Below are 23,283 nucleotides of genomic sequence, written 5' to 3' on the forward strand. Positions count from 1 at the left end.
ATTATGACAACCGGTTGTGAGTGCTAAACCTATTAAACTGGGTCCAATTTAATAGGTTTAGCACTCACAACCGGTTGTCATAATCTTAAATGAACATGACTTTATGCCCTGTTTGTTTTAGATTATGACAACCAATTGTAAGTATAAAACCTACCATTGGACTCAAAATTACATTCAAATTTGAGTCCAATAATAGGTTTAGGATTTACAATCAGTTGTAATAATCTGAAGTGAACAGGGCCTTAGCAATTTTATTATTAATAAATAGAAATAATTTTTAAGACTAGTATTGAATGTACGACATGTACCCAAGTGTACAACGATTGGGTCTATGACTATTGTTGGCCATCACAAGCCTGCCAGTGTCCTTGATTCCTTCCTTTTTTGGATCATCATAGGCCTTTGATCAAGCATGATAGTCCATCAGATCATTTGTCCCTATCGCTTTTAAGCATTTTCACTGGATAATAAATAAAATATTTTAAGGTGAGCATTGAAGGCACAACATGTATATTGCCATATTGAGTCTATGAGTATTGTTGGTCATCACATGCCCACATTTTGTCTTTGATTCCGTCCTTTTTCTTGGATCATTATAGACTTTTGATCAAGGATGACCCATAAGATCAACGGTCCCGATCACCAAACACATGTGCCAAGATATTCATTGGATCATGGCTAGTTGATATCTTAATAAACTAGTTGGATCATCCCCTAAACCCAAGCTTGTCCTCTGAACAAGAAATTTTTTGTCCTTTCCATTGTCCTAATTAACGTGTCATCATAAAATAATACCTCCTTAACCCCCCCCCCTAAAAACAGAATTGAGAATCATAAAACAATAGTTGGTACCATTTTCTTGAGCTTGGGACTTGTCTTTACTTTTGGACCATTCATTTTTTACTTTTTTTTTGTCCTATTACCCTTGTCTCTGGAATCCCAAAAACTTAAAAAGGGTTCTAAGAGGGTAAAGAACTCAACAAGAGTTGGGGTTTTTTTTTCTCATTAATGGGGAGAAGTTCAGGGAGCAATGGATCAGCTAGTGAGAGAGCTCCTCTCTTGATTAACGAGGTATGTTTTTGAATGACCCATGTGGAAATCTTCTCTTCACTATGTTCATGGTTTGTCTCTACATTTTTTGTTGTTTTTGGGTTTTGGGTTTTCTTTTTAGGTTTTAATTCTTGAATACCCATGTTGGTTTTATCATCAAATTATGTTTTTGGATGACCCATGTGGAAATCTTCTCTTCACTATGTTCATAGTTTGTCTGTGCATTTTTTGTTGCTTTTGGTTTTTGGGTTTTAATTCTTGAATACCCATGTTGGTCTTTCTCATAAAATTATGTATTTGGATGATCCATGTAGAAATCATCTCTTCACTATGTTCACGGTTTGTCTGTGCATTTTTTGTTGCTTTTGTCTTTGGGTTTTAATTCTTGAATACCCATGTTGGTTTTTTCTCATCAAATTATGTTTTTGGGACGTATTGTTTCTAGAATTTGGGTTGTGCTTTACTTTGATTTCTTTGAGGACTCCATGTTCATAGGTTAATTTCTTAAATAGACCATGTCTCTTGCTCTCTTTAGATTTTGAAATCTTGAAGAACCCATGTGTGAAAGATACTGTAGTTTTTTTTTCTCATTTTGGAACTTGTAGGAAGATCTTTGATACTCTACAGTTTCTGTTGCACATATACCTTACCTTAAACGTATAATATGTCAGATTACTGATATATGTGAAAAGCACCAATAGAATGCACTCCAATTCGACCAACCTCCCCATATAAAGAAGGTAACAGAAACCAGATATATCTCTAATCCAAACCTAGAGTAGACCCAACACCATAAGAAACTGCTTTAACTCATGTACCCAAATAAGGATTTCGTAATCCACTAAAACACTTGCTCAAGCATATTAAGAGTTGGAAGTGCTGTTTAAACTCGACTTCCGGCAACCTCCCTTAAATTGGCACATCCAATCTATTGATCCCTGACATATTTGCTTCAATCCGCTGATCGTCAATGTGCTTTTAAATATCACCATATCAACTCAACCAACACTGGTGCAATTATTGCATTTCAACCTTCAGCTTGACTCACCCAAGTCGTGACAGATAACTAAGTCTCTTTGTTATCTCTGATGGAACACTAGCTATATTTCATGTTGAGTTTTAAATCCTTACTAGACCCTAACTTTGCTCCTCCTCGTGCCCTAGAGAGAACACGCAGATCCTCATTCTCAATAAGTATTAAAGAACTACAGTAAATGGAGTCTCTGCAGTATTGTGAACATATTCACATAGCCAATAGGGAGTGTTTGGCCTTACTAGTAGAGCCTCTCTTGAGTAGCTTAGCTCTCAACATCTTACTGACCATACATAAATTTTGAATGCCCAGCCCGAAATTTTTTCACAGTCCAATTTATTCTGGTCTTTGTCATGGTAAGGAGATGGAAGAAACTCAACCAACTCATCTGTGTTTCAATGAGCACTTGATCGCTCCCCTTGAATGATATTCGACACCGGACAATTCACTTGAACTGCCATCAATCACTATCGCTTGGAATCGAACCTGAGAAAAGGAAGCTATAGCTGGCTCGACCAATGGGTATACTAAATGAAGCGGACTACCTTTAAATTCGCGAACAAAGTACCTTCTCGTGAAATTTAAGAACCTTGAACTCACCAAAATTAAACAAATATCTCAAACACATCAATATAAAGGCTCAAAACTGTAGGCCTTAAAAATTACCAGTGCCGAGAAACTGTATATGAAGTTTTTATTTTCTAATACTCTCCGTACCACCTTTCTTTATATATGTAAGAACTAAATCACTAAGTGTTGCATTTTCTCCTTGAAATTTTGCTGCTACAAAAGGCATGGTTGCCACAAATCCATGTGTATTTACTTGCTCCAAGAGAAAAGATCGCTCCAAAAATTGATTGCTTGCCATGACGTTCTTGCAAAAGAAGGAATGCCACTACCTGTTATGCTTCATGCAAATTCTGCTCTTACTGTAAATTTCTCTTTTTATTTGTTCATTAAAATTTCTGGTCAATTAAATAAATGGAGAGGCCTGAATATCATGTTCATTTTTTAGACTGACGGTTAATTGCATTTGCCATATAGGCAGATAAGAAGGAGAGCAGCGCCCAACAAGCTAATGAGCCCGTGACAGATCTTGAGCATGGTGATGCAGTCCAGGTGATTGTGGTTTCTATTTTACAATTTTTTTTTCCTCACTCCTTTGGTCCATAGTTATTCAGTAAAAAGGATACTGACAATTCTATTTTGTAAAACTCAGGCAGCAAATGTTGGATTTAGTAGAGTTATTCTACTGGTAAGTAGAAGAAGCTTCTTTGAGTTCAAATTGATGTTAAATACTTTCTACCGCTCAGAAACCAAACAATAAAAAATAGGGAAGTGATAAATTCGTCCCTTCGTATTACTTGGGACAGGCCCCTCTAGTGTATTTATGACTGTTCTTTTACACCACAGAGGGCTGTCCCAAGTAAAAAGAGGGGCGAATATATCACTTTCCTAAAAATAAAGTCATTATGTTGTAAGATGTTAACATCTCAACTCCTTACAGGCAAAGTCTGATGCTGGGAAATTGATTGTTGGTACAATTGCATTGCTGATAGCATCCACAACAAGTATTCTGATTGTAGGTATTTCTTGTATTGGTTTTCACTCACAAATTGTTTTCCTAGATGAAATTGTGTGTAGATCTTTGTTTTGCACACCACAAATAGAGGCTTTCTTTTCCTGTGTGGATTTTGTCACGCCCCCTAGTAATTTGAGTATCTATGTCATTGTTTTCATTAATTTGGATTTCTTGAAACCTTGATGTTCTTTCAGTTATCTTGTTCTAGTTTTAATTCTAAACAAGGTTGAAATGGGATTTTACATCCACACTTTTTCTTCTGAACCGTGCAGTATTGAACTGTATACGTGTTGCCTCTTTCAATAGTTGTATCAGTTTTATTTATAGACATGCTATTACACATGCACGCACGCACGAGTGATTGCATAAATAATAAAGGATATAAGTGGAAATAAATAAACAATAGAATCTTCCAAAGTAAATAAGATATGCCCTGGATATTAGTCGTGGATATTAACCTATCCATTACACATTGGGCTCTTTGATGAAAAAACTTTTGGGAATAATTAGTGGAGGACAACCTCTGCAATCGAAAGACATCTGTAAGTTGTTCTTCTTCGGACTGAGGAGTAGTGGCCTGGGTGTCCCTCCCATCCCCCTCTGGATTTTTTTTGAATGATTATGAAATATTTTATTAAAAACGCAAGGAGAGCCCATGACCGAGATGGTCAGCAGCAAAAAACAAACAAAATTAGTGAGGCAAGAAATCGAAATACTCTAAGGTGTCCTTGCCTACTTCACGCACAAGCCTATCAGCAAGTATTTGCCAATCTTTTAACATGAAGAAAGCGCACGTGGAAATCAGACAGGCGCTCCTGAATCTCTTCAATCGTATCAGCAAATGTCCATGGATAAAGGTGGCTACCATCCATCTGATTACATTAAGAGGGTCCCCTTCAACAATCGACCTGCTTAGTACTCTGGCATCCGAGCTTCTGATACCTTGTAAGGCCGCTTTTAATTCCGCTTCGTTTGAGTCAGTCACTCCTATTGGACTTGAAAATGCCCATCTTAGTCATCCATTGATCATCCCTGAGAATTCCTCCAATCCCAAATGGTCCTGGGTTGCCCAAACTAGAGCCGTCAAAGTTGAGTTTGAAGATTCCTGTTCAAGAACCGTCCAGTGGGGAGAAGCAGGCACATGCCTCTCACCAATGGCACAAATCTCTTTCCAGCATCTCCATAAGTCACAGCTAGAAATGAATCTAAAGCTAGGGAGAGTCTTCACCCGGGCGATAGTGAGTGAAATGATCTTCATAAATACATAATGTGGACTTTTGGACATTCCTCTGAAAACTCCATATTGCCCATAAAAAAGCCAACAATACTACATAATTCTCCGCCTGCTCTTCTAAGGGTAAAAAAGGCAGCTATCCAGGAGATCTATTAGGTTATTTGGGAAAACCCAAAGAATACCAAATCTCCTAAGAATATAGGACCAAATCTCTCTTGTAAATCTGCAATGAATAGAGATACGATCCATTGACTCACATGCTTGAATGCACAGGGAGCAATGATCAATAATAATCATCTCAAGATCCTGAAGGAAGTGTACCATAAAAATCTTGTTTTGGACCGCTTTCCATCCAAATGCGCAAACTCTTTGCGGCGCTGGAATGCGCAAACTCTTTGCGGCGCTGGAATGCGCCATACTCTGGCTAGTTGAGGAAGTGATTAGGGACAAAGTGATCGTAGAAAGATTTGACAGAGAACCCCAGATGAGTTCCAACAAATCCCCCATACAAAGTTTAGTAGGCAAGCATCGGTGTAAGCTCACCAAGAGCGCACCACCTAAGCGATGAACCTCAAAGTCACCGTTGATACTTTTTTTAAGGCATTTGGACCTAACTTCCGAAATAAGATTTTAACAAAATTAAAATAAAGATTCCGCATAACACAAACACCTCAACGAACCACGTGAACTATGCATTTTATGTCAACCAGAGAAATAGTAAATTAACTTAATGCTTTGAAGTCGTTTCAATTGTCTTCTCATCAAGATCCCTAGCTTGAAATTTAAAAGAATGCAAGTCAATGGATCTTCAACACAGAGCCCCCATACAAAGTTTAGCAGGTAGCATCATTGTAAGCTTGCCAAGAGCGCACCACTTAAGCGATGAACCTCTAAGTCATCAGTGTCAATTTTTGTAAGGCATATGGATCTAACTTCCGAAATAAGATTTTAATAAAATTAATGTAAAGACTCCACTTAAGACAAGCACCTCTATGTCAACCCGAGAAATAGTATGGTAAACCAAATCAAGGTTTCCAGGGCGGGAAGCGAAGGCTCTTCGGGATGGTGGGAAGCAGGAAGCGTAAAGGGTCGGAAATTTTTTTTAATATTTAAGAATTTTTAAAAAAATAATAACTAAAAAAATATAAGAAATAAGTATATGAACCAGATATTAAAAAAATAGTTATAGGAAAATCACTATCAGCTCAAATGCCAATTGCCTGTGCTGACCAGTGTGTTGACCAGTGCCTCACAAGATGAAAAAACTTTTAGAAACCAAATTATGAGATTTTTTTTTACCGAGCTTTTGGGATTTAATAATGTTTGGACATGATAGAATTTATGAATTTTTAAAATTGGAAAAATACCCCATCGTTTGGAAGTTAAGATTTTGACCCGACCTATTTTTTCGAATTTTGTACTAGAACTGCAAAGTTGATTTTTCATCCTTTTGGACTTGGGTCTTGATAGTAATTTTAATAGATTCAAATGAAGGGAATTCCCTTATTTACATGTAATTCTTAAGTAATAAAAAAAAAATAGTAAATGGACAATCTGAAGTCGCGTTGTGGGAAACACGCTTCTCATTGTCTGGAAACACGCTTCCCAATATCGTAAAACACGATTTCCAGTAATTATAAAACGCGATTCCCATTTTCATGAAACGCGCTTCCCACGAATCCGATACATGTTTCCTAGAAATTGTTGAATTGCACCGATTTCCGCGTCGGAAACGTGTCTCGAGGAAACATGATTCCCTTTTCTAAGGTGTGTTTCCTGCTTCCTTGAACCAAATAGCCAATCATCTAACAGTCAAATTAACTTAAAGCTTAGACGTTGTTTCAATTTTCTTCTTATTAATAAGACCCCTAGCTTGAAATTAAAAAAGACAAACATAATCAAATAAAATCAATGGATTTTTAACATCAGAGCCCCATACAAAGTTCAGTAGTTAGCATCACTGTAGGCTTGCCAAGAGCGCTCCACCTGTGCAATGAACCTCAAAGTCACCAATTACGCTATTTTTAAGGCATGTAATTCTTGATTGGCAATCTAACTTCCGACATCAGATTTTAACAAAATTAAAATAAAGACTCCACTTGAAACAAACACCTCAAAGAGACTAGATATATGCCATGGTAACGAAATAGGATGTCTGACGCACCTAATTTCTGTTGATAGGCAATCTTCCATTTTCCAAGATTTGGAAAATTTTGGTATAGTTTTGCAAATACGGATTTTATTGAACCGTGAATCAAATTGTACAATATGGTGAAGTTCCGGATTAAAAATGAGAAAAACCTATTGGACGGATAATGGATTACTGCAGAGTCCCCCCATGAAACAAAGGAAAGCTACTTGGCCCTATTGAAAACTATGTATAGCTTTTGTTAGGGGTACATAATGTAATGGGTTTTCTAAAGCGTCCATTTGGAACCTTGTCTTCCCTACTATCAAGGGATGTATAACTCTCGTTAAAAGGCTAGGAAGATTGTGTGATCCGACCCTGGTGTGTTTCGTGAACCCTCTTGGTTTGCACCAGAAGACCCCTACCATAGTCTAAATGCAAGAGAGAAAGAGAAAAGAAGATGGAAGGAAGCAAGATGGTGGCTCTCATTGATGGCCATAATGTGGGTTCTGTGGATTGAAAGGAATAAAAGAGTATTCGAAGGTAAAGCTAAATCTTCTTACTTTTTATTCATCAAGGCCATCTCGTTAACTATCTCTTGGGCTCGGGTTCTTCCGCTTTTCCAATTTGTTTTGGCCTTCGATATGTGGGAGGGATGGAGAGTAGTATGCAATAGTAAGGAGAATATTACTGTTTCTACTCAAGTCTGGCGCCCTCCCCCTGAGGGGCTAGTCAAGTTAAACTTCGATGGCTCCAGTTTAGGTAATCCTGGCCCTGCTGGGGCCGGTGGTGTCCTGAGAGACTCCGCCGGAGAGGTCGTTAAGGCTTTCTCTGGTCCAATCGGCACAGCAGATTCGAGTGAAGCAGAGGTAAGAGCAGTTCACCAAGGCATACTGAGCATGGAAAGGGATCAGTTAGGCAGTTTTATTGTAGAGGGAGATTCGCTTAACGTTATAAGATGGCTCAAGGGCTCTTTGATTCCTCCATGGAGATTTCTTCATTTCTTTGATGAGATAAAAGATCTTTCAGAAGGGCTTTCGGTTTTATATCAGCATGTGAGAAGATCTGCTAACGCAATGGCAGATAAGCTGGCAAAAGATGGAGTTTCTAAGCAAGTTTTAGAGCTTTTTGACTTTCTTCCGCCCTAATTGCATATGGAGGGGTTGTAATTGTCTTTCTTGGATTGTATGTGTGTCTTAGTACTGAAAGGGGGACCTCCTCAGTCTTCTTTTAATGAATTCTGTTACCATTCAAAAAAAAAGAAGAAGGAAGCAAGATGGTTTGTTGTTAGAGACCCATAATTTCTTGTCGGCTTCTTGGAGGGTCTTCGTCCTTTAGTCTTCTTAGAGGGTCTTCGTCCTTCAGTCCTTCTTGGAACCTCTTCTGAGGTTGGTTCTAAGAAGAGAAGTAGGCAGGACAAAGAAGCTTTCCTTCTTGATCTCCCTTTCCTTTTCTTGAGTTGTTAGAGACTGACTTCTTGGATTCCTTTTCTTAAGGTGTTAGAGGCTGACTTCTAGGATCGTGGGTGGGTGGGTGTGAGTGTGTTCAGTTTCGGGTTGGGGTGATAGCATACAGAGATTTCACTTTTTCTTTATTTTTTTATGTCTGGTAGTGGGTGGTTACTAGCCTAAGCTCCTAAATTTCCCAACATGTGAAGGCCGTTTAAACAAGAAACTAGGGGATATTTATTGGTGTTGTGAGATATTTAGGGCTAATTTGGTAATTTGTGAGAAACCAACTTCCTTTTGGTTATAACAGAGACCAATTAGATTTTTTCTTCTCAGATATGGGAACTAGGAGATTATGCAATCGTGATCTAAGAGAAGAGTAAGGCTAGGATCTCTTGGTGGTGAAGGTATAACCTTACGCTAATTCTAAAGGATTGGGGGCTTTAGATGGAATGATGGACTGACATTTGTCCTAAAAGAAGGGTAGAGATTGCTTCTAAGGTGGATATATTTGGCCTTGAGGCATCTGCAATTAAGATACGGAAATAGTGCGAAAGTTATTGTACAACAAATGTGCTTCAAAACAAGAAAACCAAAGCCATAAAAATGGGGAGTAAAACCAGAATGGAAAGAAAAACAAAATCTGCTTGAAACTCTTCTCACGAGCATGATCCCAAAGTTTACTTATATAAAAAAAAGGGTCCCAAGTTTTGAGTCTACTGAAGTGGGGCTGCCCTATATAGTCAAGCCAAGCAAAAAGGGAGTTCCCTGTTCGTATCCTCTAGTCTCTAAGAGTTTCTTTCATCTTCGATAGTCTGGAGATAGTGCATTAGCCCCTATTGACCAATTTGAAGCTTATGAAATCACTTTCACAAACAAGAGTCTTCAATACTCATTTTCTTTTTCAAGTACCGTATGGGGTCTATCAAGACGATAACATATCACCCAAATAGTGGCTTAGAATTGAAAGCGAATATAGCAAGAATAAAGAGAGACCGTCTATACCCATATACAAATTGATGTTTTCATAAGGAAGCCATCGAAGGCTTTCCACAAATTGAGATTTGGCCGTAGAAGGATCGAATTGTATCCGAGGAACAGGGGGATACAAAAAAAGTAATAAGACAGACCAATCAATTGTATCAGTCGTATTCTTGAATTTGGAATGAAAAAGGAATAATGCTTCCTAGCACGGGACACGGAATAAGACCACTTAGATCGAAATAGCATTCACAGAAATGTTCAAACATCTAGTAGTTGAGATTTCAAAATAGCAATGAAACTGGATATGAATTTGGACAGACAAAAGCTGTAGAAATAACTCTACAATTCACAAGATGTGAAATGTCAAGGTTTGGTTGGAGAAGATATTTACAAAGTGCATTGAACGCTTTAATGCTATGTTAACTCAAGAGAATGCAAGATAGGGAAGGAGTTTTACACTCCTCATTAACATATCAATTAGGGTTGAAAACCCTGAAGAGTAGAAACACAGAGAAAAGACATAGTACTGATCTAGACAAAGTGGACATGTACAACAATATATAGAAGGAAAGTGCATGTATGGATTACTAGATAGAAACATGTTTGAATCTAATATTTAGAGTGGTTAGTGTTTCCATCATTAAAACATGCCACTTAAGGTGTCAATTTCGATTTGTTTCAGCTGAAATGGCCAAAACATCTCTTTCTGGTTCGAAAAACAAAACAGAAAGTATTTCTATTTCGGCCATTTCAGCTTTTAGTTTTTAGAATTTTAACTATTAAAAAAATTTCCTCATGTTGTAGCGCCTTTTCCTGACCAAAACACCAGAATGTACTGTTCCACTGACCAAAACAAAACGGATAATGAAAAAGGAATCGACAACTTAGCATGCCCTCTCATATCAGTTTGCCCTGTACGTAAAAAAAAATGGTTAAAGCAAATAGGACAAACTGACATAGGTCGAAGTTCCTAAATTCATGGGTTGCAATACTATCCCGTTAACATTTATTTGCTTAATACCTTTCTGATATTCTTCTTTGAAATTTGTTGCTTGATACACATTTGTTTTGTGATAAACTGAGAAGAAATGTCAATAGTAGAAAGAGAAATTTTGAAGTGAAAATATTAGTTAAATCCTTCATCTTCATTTGATATGACCTCCCATATTGCACTGTTTGTCTTTTACTGAAATTGTTTCGATCTTGCATTGCAGCCAAAATATGGTGGAAAGATAATAGATATTGTGTCAAGAGATCTTAGGACACCTGAACAGCAATTTGAAGCTCAAGAGGCTGTCAAAAACACCATATTAGAAATCATTCTGATAGTTATTATAGGGTATGACCAATTCCAACATCTTCTTTTGATTACTAAGTTCGATTGTTTATTTCTTTAATGTGTTCTTTTGATTGCTTTGATATATTTTAATTTATTTCTTTGATGTGTGTTGTCAACTGTACTTCTGGTTTATGGTCTGATATTTTATCTGACAATTGCATTTTATGCAAACCATACTTCAAATAACAATTCTTGTAACTCAAGATTTTAGTTTGTCTTTTTAGTATTGCATATCAAGCATGTTCTTTCTACATATTATGCTATTTTCTTTTTTGATCCAAGCACATCACTTTGTAGTTTTTATTCGTTTGTTGTTTCTAGGAACATCTCATTTTACCTCACACAACAAATTTATGATTGAAAACAAACAGATAATAGCATACTTAGAATCAAATTTCCCTCTTTTAAAGAGGCTTGACTAATGTTATGGGAACATACACATCTGCCTTTTGTCATTAATTGCATCCTCTGTACGAAGAAAGATCCCTGATCATCAATCAAGAGATTCCATTCAAGATACATTCTATGGACTTTACATTGATATATAAAAAGCAAGTGAAGCAAAAGAAATATCCACAAGGAATCTTGGCTTGATCTGATCATGCATTTCTTTGTAGCTCCACACCTTGAAAAGAAAGACGATTTATCTTTCTTGGAGATAATTTCTAAACTTGAGACCATTGTGTATTTATTCCAGTGTTCCATCATGAGACTTTTGGGAAAGATCTTTCAAAGAAGACTACTTTGGATCCATGGATCTATTCCATCTGATTCTGAAGTGATATCTCTTAGAAGAGGTTATCTTGATTTGATATAAATCCATCATTACAATTTTTGAGAACATCTCGAATCCACATGATTTATATTATTGGCTTTTTGATAAGTGTCCTTTGAAAGGGATCATCTTTAGTCCAACGTGATTTCCAACACTAGATTTTCATGGATCTTCCTGAGAAAGTCCTCCTTAATATGTACATCTTGTAACTTTGGATGTTAAGGAAGTTTCTCCTGGAAGAGATCATCTTCAATTTGATATTATTTCCACCATTGGATTTTCATGGAAGGATCTTTGGGAGAAAATCCTCCCTAACCAGTCTATTTTGCTGTGTTGGATTTTAAAGAAGTTTCTCCCAGAGAGATCTCTCCTATCCGATATGATTTTGTTGAATTTTTATGGAAGAATCTTCTGGAGAAAATCACCCTTAATTTTGCACCTTTGGATTTTTAGATCCCCATTTAGGATGATTTGAACATCAATCTAATTGGGTAATACACATATTCATAGGAGCGATCATTTGTATGAAGACTGAGGCTATATTTTTATATCTTTATAATCAAAACCATAGAAGCAGGAAACGCCTAGGGTAGGTGGGAAACGCGTTTCCGAAACGGGTACAAAACTCTTTTTGGAAAATGGTGAAACGCCTGTGAAACGTATGTGAAACGTGTTTCCAAGAAATGGGAAACGTGTTTCACTTCCATGGGAACTCATTTCTTGGAATTTTAATACTTTTAAAGGGTATATTTAAACCCCCTTTAGTTTTCTGTGAACAACCCTATCTAGTTTAAAGATAAATACACTAAAGAGGGATGTCCTTATCAATATATGTGTTACCATCACATTTATGTGTTTCACTAGCGTTTCCTTTAGGTTTCACATACGTTTCACTAGCGTTTCCTTTAGGTTTCCCAAACATTTCCCTTGCATTTCCCAAACGTTTCCCATGACGTTTCCCAATGCGTTTCACATGCGTTTCTCTATCGTTTCCCGTTTCTCGTTTCCCCTTTGATTTTTTTCACACGTTTCATGATTCTGTTTCACGTACCGTTTCCCGAACAGGCAACTATGGTCAAAACTATTTGGATTTGATCAGCAATATGATTTGTTTATCCATCTATGTGAAGATCCAAAGATGACTTGGTTCATACAATCACAAGTTTACGGGTGATGTAGAAACTGACTAAATCTCTTTCATTCAAGAGGGTAAAATATGAAGGCATTCAAGAGCAACTTGAAAGGTAGTAAGGATTTGAATATTTGATCAGATTGAGGCTTTGATCCAGAGATCGATTGGCACCGTGATCCATAAATTTGATGGGGTGGCTACTTGTAAGTTGAACGGATGGAGGGTTATAAATTTTAAGGAGACTCCTACTTCAATATCGAATGGTGTTTATGTGGCCCTTTTCTTTCTTCTACCATAATCCATCTTTCTACATGAGGAATCTTTGACTTACGACCTCTCGATTTGACCCAACTTCTTTCCTTTTCATTACCTTGTATTTTTTTCTTTGGTAGAAACCTTCTCTCTTACTCACCTGAAATATTCGAATACTTTCTACTCTTGTTTTATTTATTTGTTTCCCGTCCGAATCTCCCTTTTACAGCTACCAAAACTTTGGATCTTAAAAATTTTGATTCATCGTAAGATCTACTTTTGGATAAATATGGATGATCCGAGTAAGATATTATGTACTCCGTTCTTATTTTAAATCATTTTCTCTAAGGAAGATGAAAGGTTGAACATGACTAGATTAAGAGACAATCCATTTCATAATTAACTTCTTTTTTTTTGGAAGAAGGTAGCCAAATTTTATTGATAGAGAGAAATGAACAACCGAGATGGTCCATACAAGATGGAGAGATAAAAAGAAAACACAATTAAAGAAAAATCATCAAGGAGGAAGGTCATCGAAAAGTGCAAAGGTCTCTAAATAGACACCCGCCCTAGCCAAGCCATCCGCAGCCTCGTTTGCCATTCGACGAACATGGATAAATTTAATCCACCTATTCTTTACTATATCAAACATTTCGTCAAATAAATCGTCGAATTTCCAAGGTGGCTTTCGTGGACCATTGAGCCATCGAATCACATTAGAAGAATCACCCTCCACAATCACCTTTTCCCAGTCATCTCTTGTAGCAAATCTCAATCCTTGGTGTACGGCTCGAACTCGGCTTCCATGTCAAATATCAAACAATAAGGTGAACGCCATCACAGCAAGAGTTCCAAAAAAAAAAAAACAATAAGGTGGATGTGTTGTATTCCTTAAGGTGAAAATGAAGGCACCATAACATTTGCAAATAAATTTTGAAAAATGGCATCAGAGCAAGAGTTTAAAAAAAAAGACAGAAAAAGTTGAGTGTTCACCTAGATATTGACAATCATAATCTAGTTGTATATTCATCATGTTGTGAGATCTAGAGATTAGATGATACTTAGATATTGGCTACGAATACCACTGTACCAGCATGAATTATCCAGGAACAACCTGTGTTGCATGGATTCGGATTCACGTGTCGGGATCTGACACGGATTCGAGGTGTCGGATTCGGCAAACCTCAAAAAGTAAGATTCGTGGAATCAATAATTTTTAAATAAAATAATTTTTTTTTAAATTAAAGTAATAAATTATATATATATATATATATATATATATATATATATATATATATATATTCATGAAAAATTTGAGGGTGGAGGCTGAGGCATTAAGAAAGTCGGAGGAGGAGGATAAAGTGGGGTGGATGTTCGAGGGTCGAGGCATTAGGGTTTTTATTAAAAGAGTTCGTGTTGTGCTTTCATATAAAAAAAGTTAAGAAGAAAAGCATGTTTAAAGGGAAAATATATAGGATTCACATATTAAAAGAGACGATGCATCGGATTTGCCTAAAAAAACGAGATTCGTACGAGACACGGCTACGACAAGAATCTGGGTGTGCCCCATTCAAATCCATGTCCAATTCGCTTGCGGAGTACGTGTCGACACGGATTCGGCATAGGGGAGCAAAGAATCCATGCACCACAGGAAACAGCAAAACAGTGAAGATTTAAGCGGCTCTAAAGAAGCTTCGTGAATTGCAAATCAGATACTCAGACCTTGTATGGCTGTTACAAGTGTTACTGACGTGATAATAGGATGTTATGCCTGCACTAGTCTAGGCTACTTTGGTGCCTTGTAGTGGTCAATGAGGTCACAGACTATTAGCAGGGATTGGATCTTCATTTCATACGCTATAATGTGATGTGCTGACCTTTCAGTTTTGTTTTGGTTTGTTTTTCCCTATTTGTAGCCCTGTGTTTGAGGTTTTAGTTTGTATTTGTAATTTTGTATTACTTTTTATCTTCTTCTTTTTTTTTTCCTTTTCTCATCTGGTCGAAATACCAACAGGAGAAAAAGAGAATATTGCAAATTATAGTTATCTCAACTTTGACTATGTTACCTATGATTTTAAGCGTAAAGTTTTATGTTACCTAGACATTTTAAGTTTTAATAGTTATTTCAACTTTGACGTTGTTAGCATGATGCTGTGATTCAGTTTACTAGTGATGACTAATGAACCAGTTCATTTAGAATTGTTTTGCTTGTTTAGAGTTCTTTATCTTTTAAAGGATAATCACATATGCAAAAAAGAAAAGAAAATAAAAGGAAAGAAAAAAGATGACTCGGTCCAATATTCAACCTATTTGTACGTATTTGTATTATATCTCCGGAGACTGATTAGCTCTTGTACTTTTCAGTTCAATTTGCACGGCACTGCGAGCATGGTTGTTTTCTTCTGCCAGTGAAAGGGTCGTTGCTAGATTGAGAAAAAACCTGTTTGGCCATCTTATTAACCAGGTGAGACTAATCTCTTAGTTGTTTTATAAATTTCTTATTGGTTTTCATATGCAAATCTGTTTACATGGCTGTTTTGAAATGTTTTGTCAGGAAATAGCATTCTATGATGTGACTCGAACCGGGGAGCTTCTAAGTAGACTCTCTGAAGATACCCAGATCATAAAAAATGCTGCAACCACAAATATGTCTGAGGCCCTCCGTAATCTTGCTACTGCATTTATTGGCCTTGGCTTCATGTTTACAACATCATGGAAATTAACGTGTAAGTGATCAGTTTTTAGCGGTGTACACTGTTATATGTTTAACAAATATAAAATGCACCAATTAATGATTATAAACTTATAACCTTATAACCTTAGGGCCTGTTTGGATACCTCATGCATTTGTATTTTGATTTGGATTTGAGTTTTGGATACAAAACACATCAATCATCTTCATGATCATGTTTTGAGAGAGAGAGAGAGAGAGAGAGCGGGGGAGGGGGGGGGGGGGGGGGGGAGGGAGGGAGGTAGGGATGCCTCGCTGCTGCCGGAGCAACGTCGAGGAGCAGCGATGGTGATGGAAGTTCCCACAAATGTTGATTTCCAAATAATGTCTCGCAGAAAAGATTTGAAAATCGGAATTTTTTGCACTGTTATAACTGAATTGGAAATTCTAAGGATCTGATCTAGTTCAAAATATCAACTAAATCCAAATCTAAATCTTGTTGGTATCCAAACGTGACCTTATAGAAGATGTGAACAGTTGAATCTGATTGACTTTTTTTATTAAAAGATAAATCTGATTGACTTATGATATATAATTTCAGTTAACTTGAGATATTCTTGGACTTAGAGCTTGAATAATTATGGTTTCATATTATTAACATGAAAGAGCGTATTGGACCGCTATAATACCCTATCAGGTCATGATGGGTTGAATTATTTGGATTCTAGGTACAGATTGCTGTGGAAGCATGCATGTAAATACATGGTTGGTTCTCACTTTTCAGTTATATGCATGGGGACTAGAGACTATAAAACCTGTTTTTCCATAGGCTTAAGTTAAATGGGATTTCTTTATCAGCAATTTAGCTTGTCTTTCTATCATTGAAAAGAAACAAATTAGGGTATCTTTCTTATGGGGGACCATCCAAGATGCCATGAAGAATCAAGGAGTTAAGAAGATGGGGCCTATCGTTGATGTTAAAAGAGTTTTATTCGGGTTTTAGAGTGTTATTTAACTCTTTTAAGTCATGGGGGTGATAGTCTTTTTTCCATCAAAATCACTCAAGTTCTTTGAGTCATGAGTGTTCTAAATAGGCTCCACAGATGCAAATCATGGATGTGAAGTCTATTTTTTAAGCCCTTTGTGCGATGTTTTGGATTCCCTTGTTGTGATGCCTTTGGATTGCTAGTGGGATTCTAGCACAACATGAAGTTACAAAGCCTTGAAAAAATGGATTTGAAGCCTAGCCAAGGTCTAGAGTGATTCCAGATTTGGTATCTGAGCTTCTTGAGTCATGATCTGTTGGTACCCGTTTTATGTTATATTGGTATCAGAGCAAAGTATTGTTCCTTCTCGTGGTAGTCCTACGTCAAATTGGTATCAGAGTGAAGTATTATTCCTTCTCGTTGTGGCCCTGGTTCATATTTAGTATCAATGTTAGATGTGCACCCTATTTGAACACCTCAATTCTTAAACCGTCTAATATTTCTTTCCTCCATTTAGATCGTTGTGCATGACTTTTTCCACCCTTCATGGCAACTGAATGATTGCTCATTCTCGCATATGTTGAAATCACATGATGGACTAAATTTTCTTGTAAGATTGATTCACTTAGGGGGCTTTCAAGTTACTACTACGAAAGACGAGATAGTAAAGAAGGCAAGGCGTTAGACTTGCTCAAAGATTTTGTTTTTAAAAGGCAAAAAATTCCAACTGTACATAAGCAGCCGAGAACCAGTTGACAAATGGAACTAGTATAAACCTCTTTTGTACATAAGCTTTTGTTTTCGGTATGTTGTTGGAAATTTCTTCATCTCTGTGCAGATATAATTATAGGAGAAATCTCTTGTGCTTCGCTATGTAATATGAGGTCTAAAATCAGAATCATTTATAATTCCAATCTTGCACTTAGATTTTGCTCCTATACAGAGTAACAGACAAAGTGGATGTCTCTAAACTCTACGTATTAGGAGTCAGCCTATCCCAAAATAATTACATATTAGGCATCAGTGTTGGCTACATTCTACATTCCAGATTGTATTTTCTTAGTATTGTTATACATGTCATTAACACGTATTTTTTCTTTCTCATGTAAAATTCATCTTTGCACTAATACTTCCATACATGTATTTTTTTCATTCTGAACCAGTGTTAGCGTTGGTGGTTGTGCCGGCTATTTCTGTTGCTGTGCGAAAGTTTGGGCGTTATCTTCGTGAACTTTCTCATAAGACTCAAGCTGCTGCTGCAGTGGCTGCTTCAATTGCTGAGGTTTGTCCATCCCTGGCTTCCCATTTCTGGTAACTGTAAAAACAAGCAATTACTCCAAAAGCTTAAGCTGTTGGAGAAGTCGTTATTTAATCTTTTATACCTTAACAGTAACAATGAGAACGACAAACAAGTAAGAGGTTAGTTTCGAAAAGAAAAGCAAAGGAGGTAGAAACACCGTTTTCCTTTTTTTTACTGCTTATGAATGAGCTTACGGAGGGTATCCAGGATGAGGTGCCGTGGTGTATGTTATTTGCAGATGATATAGTATTAATCGACGAAACCAAAGCAGGAGTAAATGCTAAATTAGAGTTATGGAGGACTACTTTGGAATCTAAAGGTTTTAGACTAAGTAGGACTAAGACAGAATATATGGAATGCAACTTTAGTAATGTAAGGAGGCGGGACGAGGACATAGTAAATATGAGTGGACAGGAGGTACCGAGAGGGATATATTTTGATATCTTGGTTCAATTCTACATCAGGAAGGAGAGATTGAAGAGAATGTTAACTATAGAATAAGAGCAGGTTGGTTGAAGTGGAAGCTTGCCTCAGGAGTTTTGTATGACCGTAAAATCCCTACCAAGTTGAAGGGAAAGTTTTATAAGACAGTTGTGAGGCCAGCCATGCTGTACGGCTCAGAATGTTGGGCCACCAAAAAGCAGCATGTGCATAAGATGAGTGTAGCGGAGATGGGAATGCTAAGATGGATGTGCGGCCACACAAGGTTAGATAGAATTAAAAACGAAGACATTCGTAAAAAGGTGGGGGTGGCTCCAATCGAAGAGAAGATGAGAGAGCACCGCTTAAGATGGTTTAGACATATCCAACGTAGGCCTTTGGATGCTCCGGTGAGAAGAGGTGACTCGTGCCAAATTGAGAGAGTAAAAAGAGGTAGGGGTAGACCGAACAGTGAGAAAAGACTTGATAGCTAGGAACATAACAGAGAACATAACCTTGGATAGGATAGAATGGAAGAAAATGATCCACGTAGAAGAACCCAACTAGAACCAGGATTAGAGCCGGGTAGATCCCTTTTACCTTTTTCATGAATTTTTTTTCTAAAGGATTCATTTAGCCGACCCCAACTAGCTTGGGACAAAGGCTTTGGTGAGTTGAGTTGAGTTGAGCTATGAAACTTGAAGTTAATCATGTAAAGCCCCTTTTTTTACTGCTTAGCTATGAAACTTGAAGTTAATCATTTAAAGCTCTTCATACATGTCACTTGTCGTAGTTGATCTGAAAACATGATTATGTGTAACTTCAATGGAATTTACCTATGTTTCGTTTACGTGGAAATTTCAATGTTTGATGTTAATAACATAGAGTTAAAACTTGAAACTGAAAATCAAATGCTATTGATTGCATCACCTTTTCCTGTCACCTAACATAATTGAGATGTTATTATTTCCATATTTTAAACATAGGCTGTTGTTCTGTGCAAAAGAAATACAACTTGATTACCCATTCCTTGTCTTCGTTTCTAAATTGAATACATTTTAAATATTATAATTGAACCATATAAAGATGTTACTGAATCACTCCTTCATTTGCATCTTGGGTAGGATTTTAATTTATAACATACTGAGTTTTGCTCAACAAGCCTGATAAGTTCTCATTATAATTTCCAGGAATCCATAATTTCCACTCTAGTCCATAAAATTGATAATTTTGAGGAATCCATAATTTCCACTCTAGTCCATAAAATTGATATGGCTATAGTTTCAAAACTCCCCTACATCATTGTCGACACCCCCTGAATCGACTTCCTTTTACCTTTGTTAGAAATGAGATTAGGGTTAGAAGAGATGAAGAAGAAGAGGAGTGAAGGATGGAGAGTCTCCACTTGGGAGCTCCCCATGAATATGATGTATATATAGGCCCAAACTAGGGCAACAACATACAATGACTACAATACCCCTAACTAATACAAGTAATGTCTAAACTAACCTAATACATTATTCAACACTCCCCCTCAAGCTGGAGTGTATATACTATGAAGCTCCAGCTTGCTACAAAGAACTACGTCAACAACTAAAAAAGTACAAGAAGCTCATGCACATCCAGCTTGGTATAACACTCATCCTCAAGCTGGTGTGGTACATACATAATGAAAAACATAAACAAAAAAACAAAGGCCACCATGAACAGCATCGAGATCAATGTCCATCAAAAGAGTAGCTCCCCTGAAGTAGCACAACAACGAGAGCGATCAAATAGGGCCTCTCCCTGAATGAGAGCACGGCGAACATATCCGCATATCGAGGGCAATGGAGGCACCATGGCAAGAACAGCTACAATTCAGCAAGCAAAAGAGGCACACCAAAGGTGCGCATAACGAACGTTGGCGAAGCAGCACAACGCCAAGTGAAGAGGATAGCAACTGATGGGGAAACCATCGAAGACAAGGTCAACGGAGAAACGGTTGCCTGGAGAGAAGGGATAGAGAGAAAGAGGATAACCAACCAACGATGGGGAAACCATCATCTGGAGACTAGGTCGACGGCATGAACATCATCACCTGAAAAGATAAGAAGATAGGAAGAGGATAACCTACCAGCGATGGGGAAACCATCGTCTGGTGACAACGTCGACGGCATGAACATCGTCGCCTGAAGATAAGAAGAGGAAGATAACCAACCAACGATGGGGACATCATCGCCTGGAGACTAGGTCGACGGCATGAACATCGTCGCCTGAAAAGAGCATACCAACGATGGGGAAACCATCGCCCGGAAAGGAGAGGTCGACGGGAAAATACAGTCGCCTGTAAGAGAGCCGACTAACGATGGATATGGAAGCCATCGCCCGGAAAAGGAGGAAGAAGATAACATGAAGGGATAAGGCAAAAAACCGAACAATACGAAGAGACATGAAAAACAAGACATGAAAACAAGACAACACTCCCTCAAGAAGACAAAGACAACACTAGCAACACTCCCCCTCAAGAAAAGACAACAAAGTGGACAACACTCCTAAAAAAGACACAAAGAACTACATGAAAACACTCCCCCTCAAGTTGAAGGTAAAATACCTTCAACTTGCAATGAAAAGAATACAAACAAGGTACTACACCGCTTTCGGACATTTGATCAAACACTTGGTGTGCGCCGTAGAGAAGAAGACAAAGGAAAGATGACAAACAAGGCACCACACCTCTCTTAGATATTTTATCAAATACTTGGTGCGCGCCTTGAAGAACTACATAAAAGACATAGAAGGTAATAGAAAGAGATGATAAGAAGACGACAACAAGACAAGCAAAAGAGAACAACAAGAAACAATACAAGACAACACTCCCCCTCAAGTTGAGGCCAAAGGCCTTCAACTTGAAACAAAAAGAACACTTTCAAGGCACAAAATCCCTTTGAGACATTTCATCAAACACTTGGGGTGCACCTTGAAGATGAGATGAGAAAGACAAAGGTCATAGGCCAAAAAAGCTATAGAGGAGAAAAAATAAAGAGAGCTTTGGAGTGGAGGAGAACCCAAAATGGGTTTACACAAGTAATACAAACATGATTTTTTTTTGTTTTGAGATATACGATAGAGGGAAAATGGGTTAAAAACGAAATGGGTTTGACAAAATGAAAGAGAAAGAGTGAGATTTCTAGGGTATAGAAATGGTTTTTTTTTTTTTTTAATTTGGGTATTGTAGCAGGTTACTGTAGCGGTACTGTAGTGGCTTACTATAGCAGGGAATGGAGGGGTTAGGGGAAAGGGAAGAGGGGCAGTGGGAGGAGGAGGGAAGGACACGAGCGAGGAGAAGAATTGAGGGAGAAACTATAGAGAGATAAAGAGAGGAAAACGAGATACGAGAGAGATACGAGAGAAAGGGATGATGGCATGGAGGGAGATACTCTTCTTCTTTCCTTCTTGAAGGATCAACCCATTGGCTCTGATACCATGTTAGAAATGAGATTAGGGTTAGAAGAGAGGAAGAAGAAGAGGAGTGAAGGATGGAGTCTCCACTTGGGAGCTCCTCATGACTATGATGTATATATAGGCCCAAACTAGGGCAACAACATACAATGACTACAATACCCCTAACTAATACAAGTAATGTCTAAACTAACCTAATACATTATTCAACAACCTTCATCTAGTTCTTGTCCATGTCCGCATTTTTTCCTACAAAGTCGATCAAAATTCTTATTGACTCTCCCAAGATATGACCGTTCCAGGCGAATATTCGGCAGCATCAACCAGGTACTTGATTGCGTTGCGCCGAGTCGATTGGATTTGCTTTGTCCATGTTTTGGCTCGCATCCGCGTCTTGAAATCATGAACTGTTAGCTCCATATAAATGGATGATGGTAGTCTTTTTTGGAAAGTTTAAAAATTCAATCAAGTACCAAAATATTCCAAATACAATCGCTTCAAATCGAAATTCAGGTCGAGTTAATGGGGTAATTCAGTTTATAATACACAGAACATCTGATAGTTTACATGTTCACAACAAATTTTATGCATGAAATAAAATAACACGTAAACTCATTGAGGTCAAATTAAGTTGATGGGGACGTGCACTTCCACATCTAATCATTGTTAATCACATTTCTCAAATTATCCATCAAGATGTTCCCTAACAAAGCATAAACAAGATTGATTAGTTTTTTTGTAAATATTTCTCTTACAAACTTATTTTTTTGTAAATGGGTCATCTTGGGAGAGGTTTAGGAATCTGTTTTGTTAACGTAGTCGTATGCTTTTTATCTCGAGTGTTTACTTTCTCTATTTTTTGTTAAAATTTTTTGCTTATGAGTACACAAAAAACTCAACCTAGTACTTGAAAATCTCAATCAAATACTCAAATCAATTAAGTGAGTTCTCAAAAACCTGATCAAGTATTTGTCTATTTGAGGAACTCAACAGATTCAGACTGCAAACCAAGGCTTTCTAAAAGCTGAAAACCTTCATTTCTGAGTTGAATTTTAAATTTGTAAAACTTTTCTTTAAGTCGATACCTAGAAAGTAAACATGGTCATTATTCTGTCGTAAATTTGGTATCGACCTCATGGCTGTAATCCCATCCACAGAGTTTAAATATGATCCAGAAGTTTAATACTCGACTGCCTGCGTTATATGTAAATAGGGATTTGCTAGCGTCCATCGCAGAAGGCATTTCGCAGATGGTCTGTTGCATGTGACAGCAGCCACCTCGTGAATGCAAACAACATCTGCTGAAAAGTGAGCCTCTGTGACTGTTGTCAGATGCAACAGAACAGACCATCCGTGAAATGCCTTTTGCGATGAACGCTAGCAAATCCCATGTAAATATTAGTAAGAGTAAAACCCCATCTGCATTCCTGTTTCTTATTCTATTTTATATTTTAGGATAACCCTGTCACAAATATATTTGCAGCAAATTCAAGAAAATTTATGGGCCA

At 37.5% G+C, this 23,283-nt stretch overlaps 1 protein-coding gene across 1 annotated transcript in view; it reads left to right on the plus strand.

The window, feature by feature from the left end:
• The first annotated feature begins 914 nt into the window (after positions 1-914).
• The window catches only part of ABCB27 (transporter associated with antigen processing protein 2), a 31,421-nt gene continuing 9,052 nt past the window's right edge, over positions 915-23,283 (plus strand). The window contains exons 1-8 of the mRNA XM_077366504.1: positions 915-1,071; positions 3,128-3,202; positions 3,303-3,338; positions 3,591-3,665; positions 10,674-10,798; positions 15,322-15,421; positions 15,512-15,683; positions 17,778-17,896. Coding sequence (XP_077222619.1) covers positions 1,009-1,071; positions 3,128-3,202; positions 3,303-3,338; positions 3,591-3,665; positions 10,674-10,798; positions 15,322-15,421; positions 15,512-15,683; positions 17,778-17,896 — 765 coding nt within the window. The 5' untranslated portion in view covers positions 915-1,008. The remainder of the gene's footprint in view (positions 1,072-3,127; positions 3,203-3,302; positions 3,339-3,590; positions 3,666-10,673; positions 10,799-15,321; positions 15,422-15,511; positions 15,684-17,777; positions 17,897-23,283) is intronic.

Source organism: Tasmannia lanceolata, unplaced genomic scaffold, assembly GCF_043159265.1.
Source record: "Tasmannia lanceolata isolate RefF3 unplaced genomic scaffold, GAP_Taslan_0.1 ptg000003l, whole genome shotgun sequence".
NCBI classification, from domain to species: domain Eukaryota; kingdom Viridiplantae; phylum Streptophyta; class Magnoliopsida; order Canellales; family Winteraceae; genus Tasmannia; species Tasmannia lanceolata.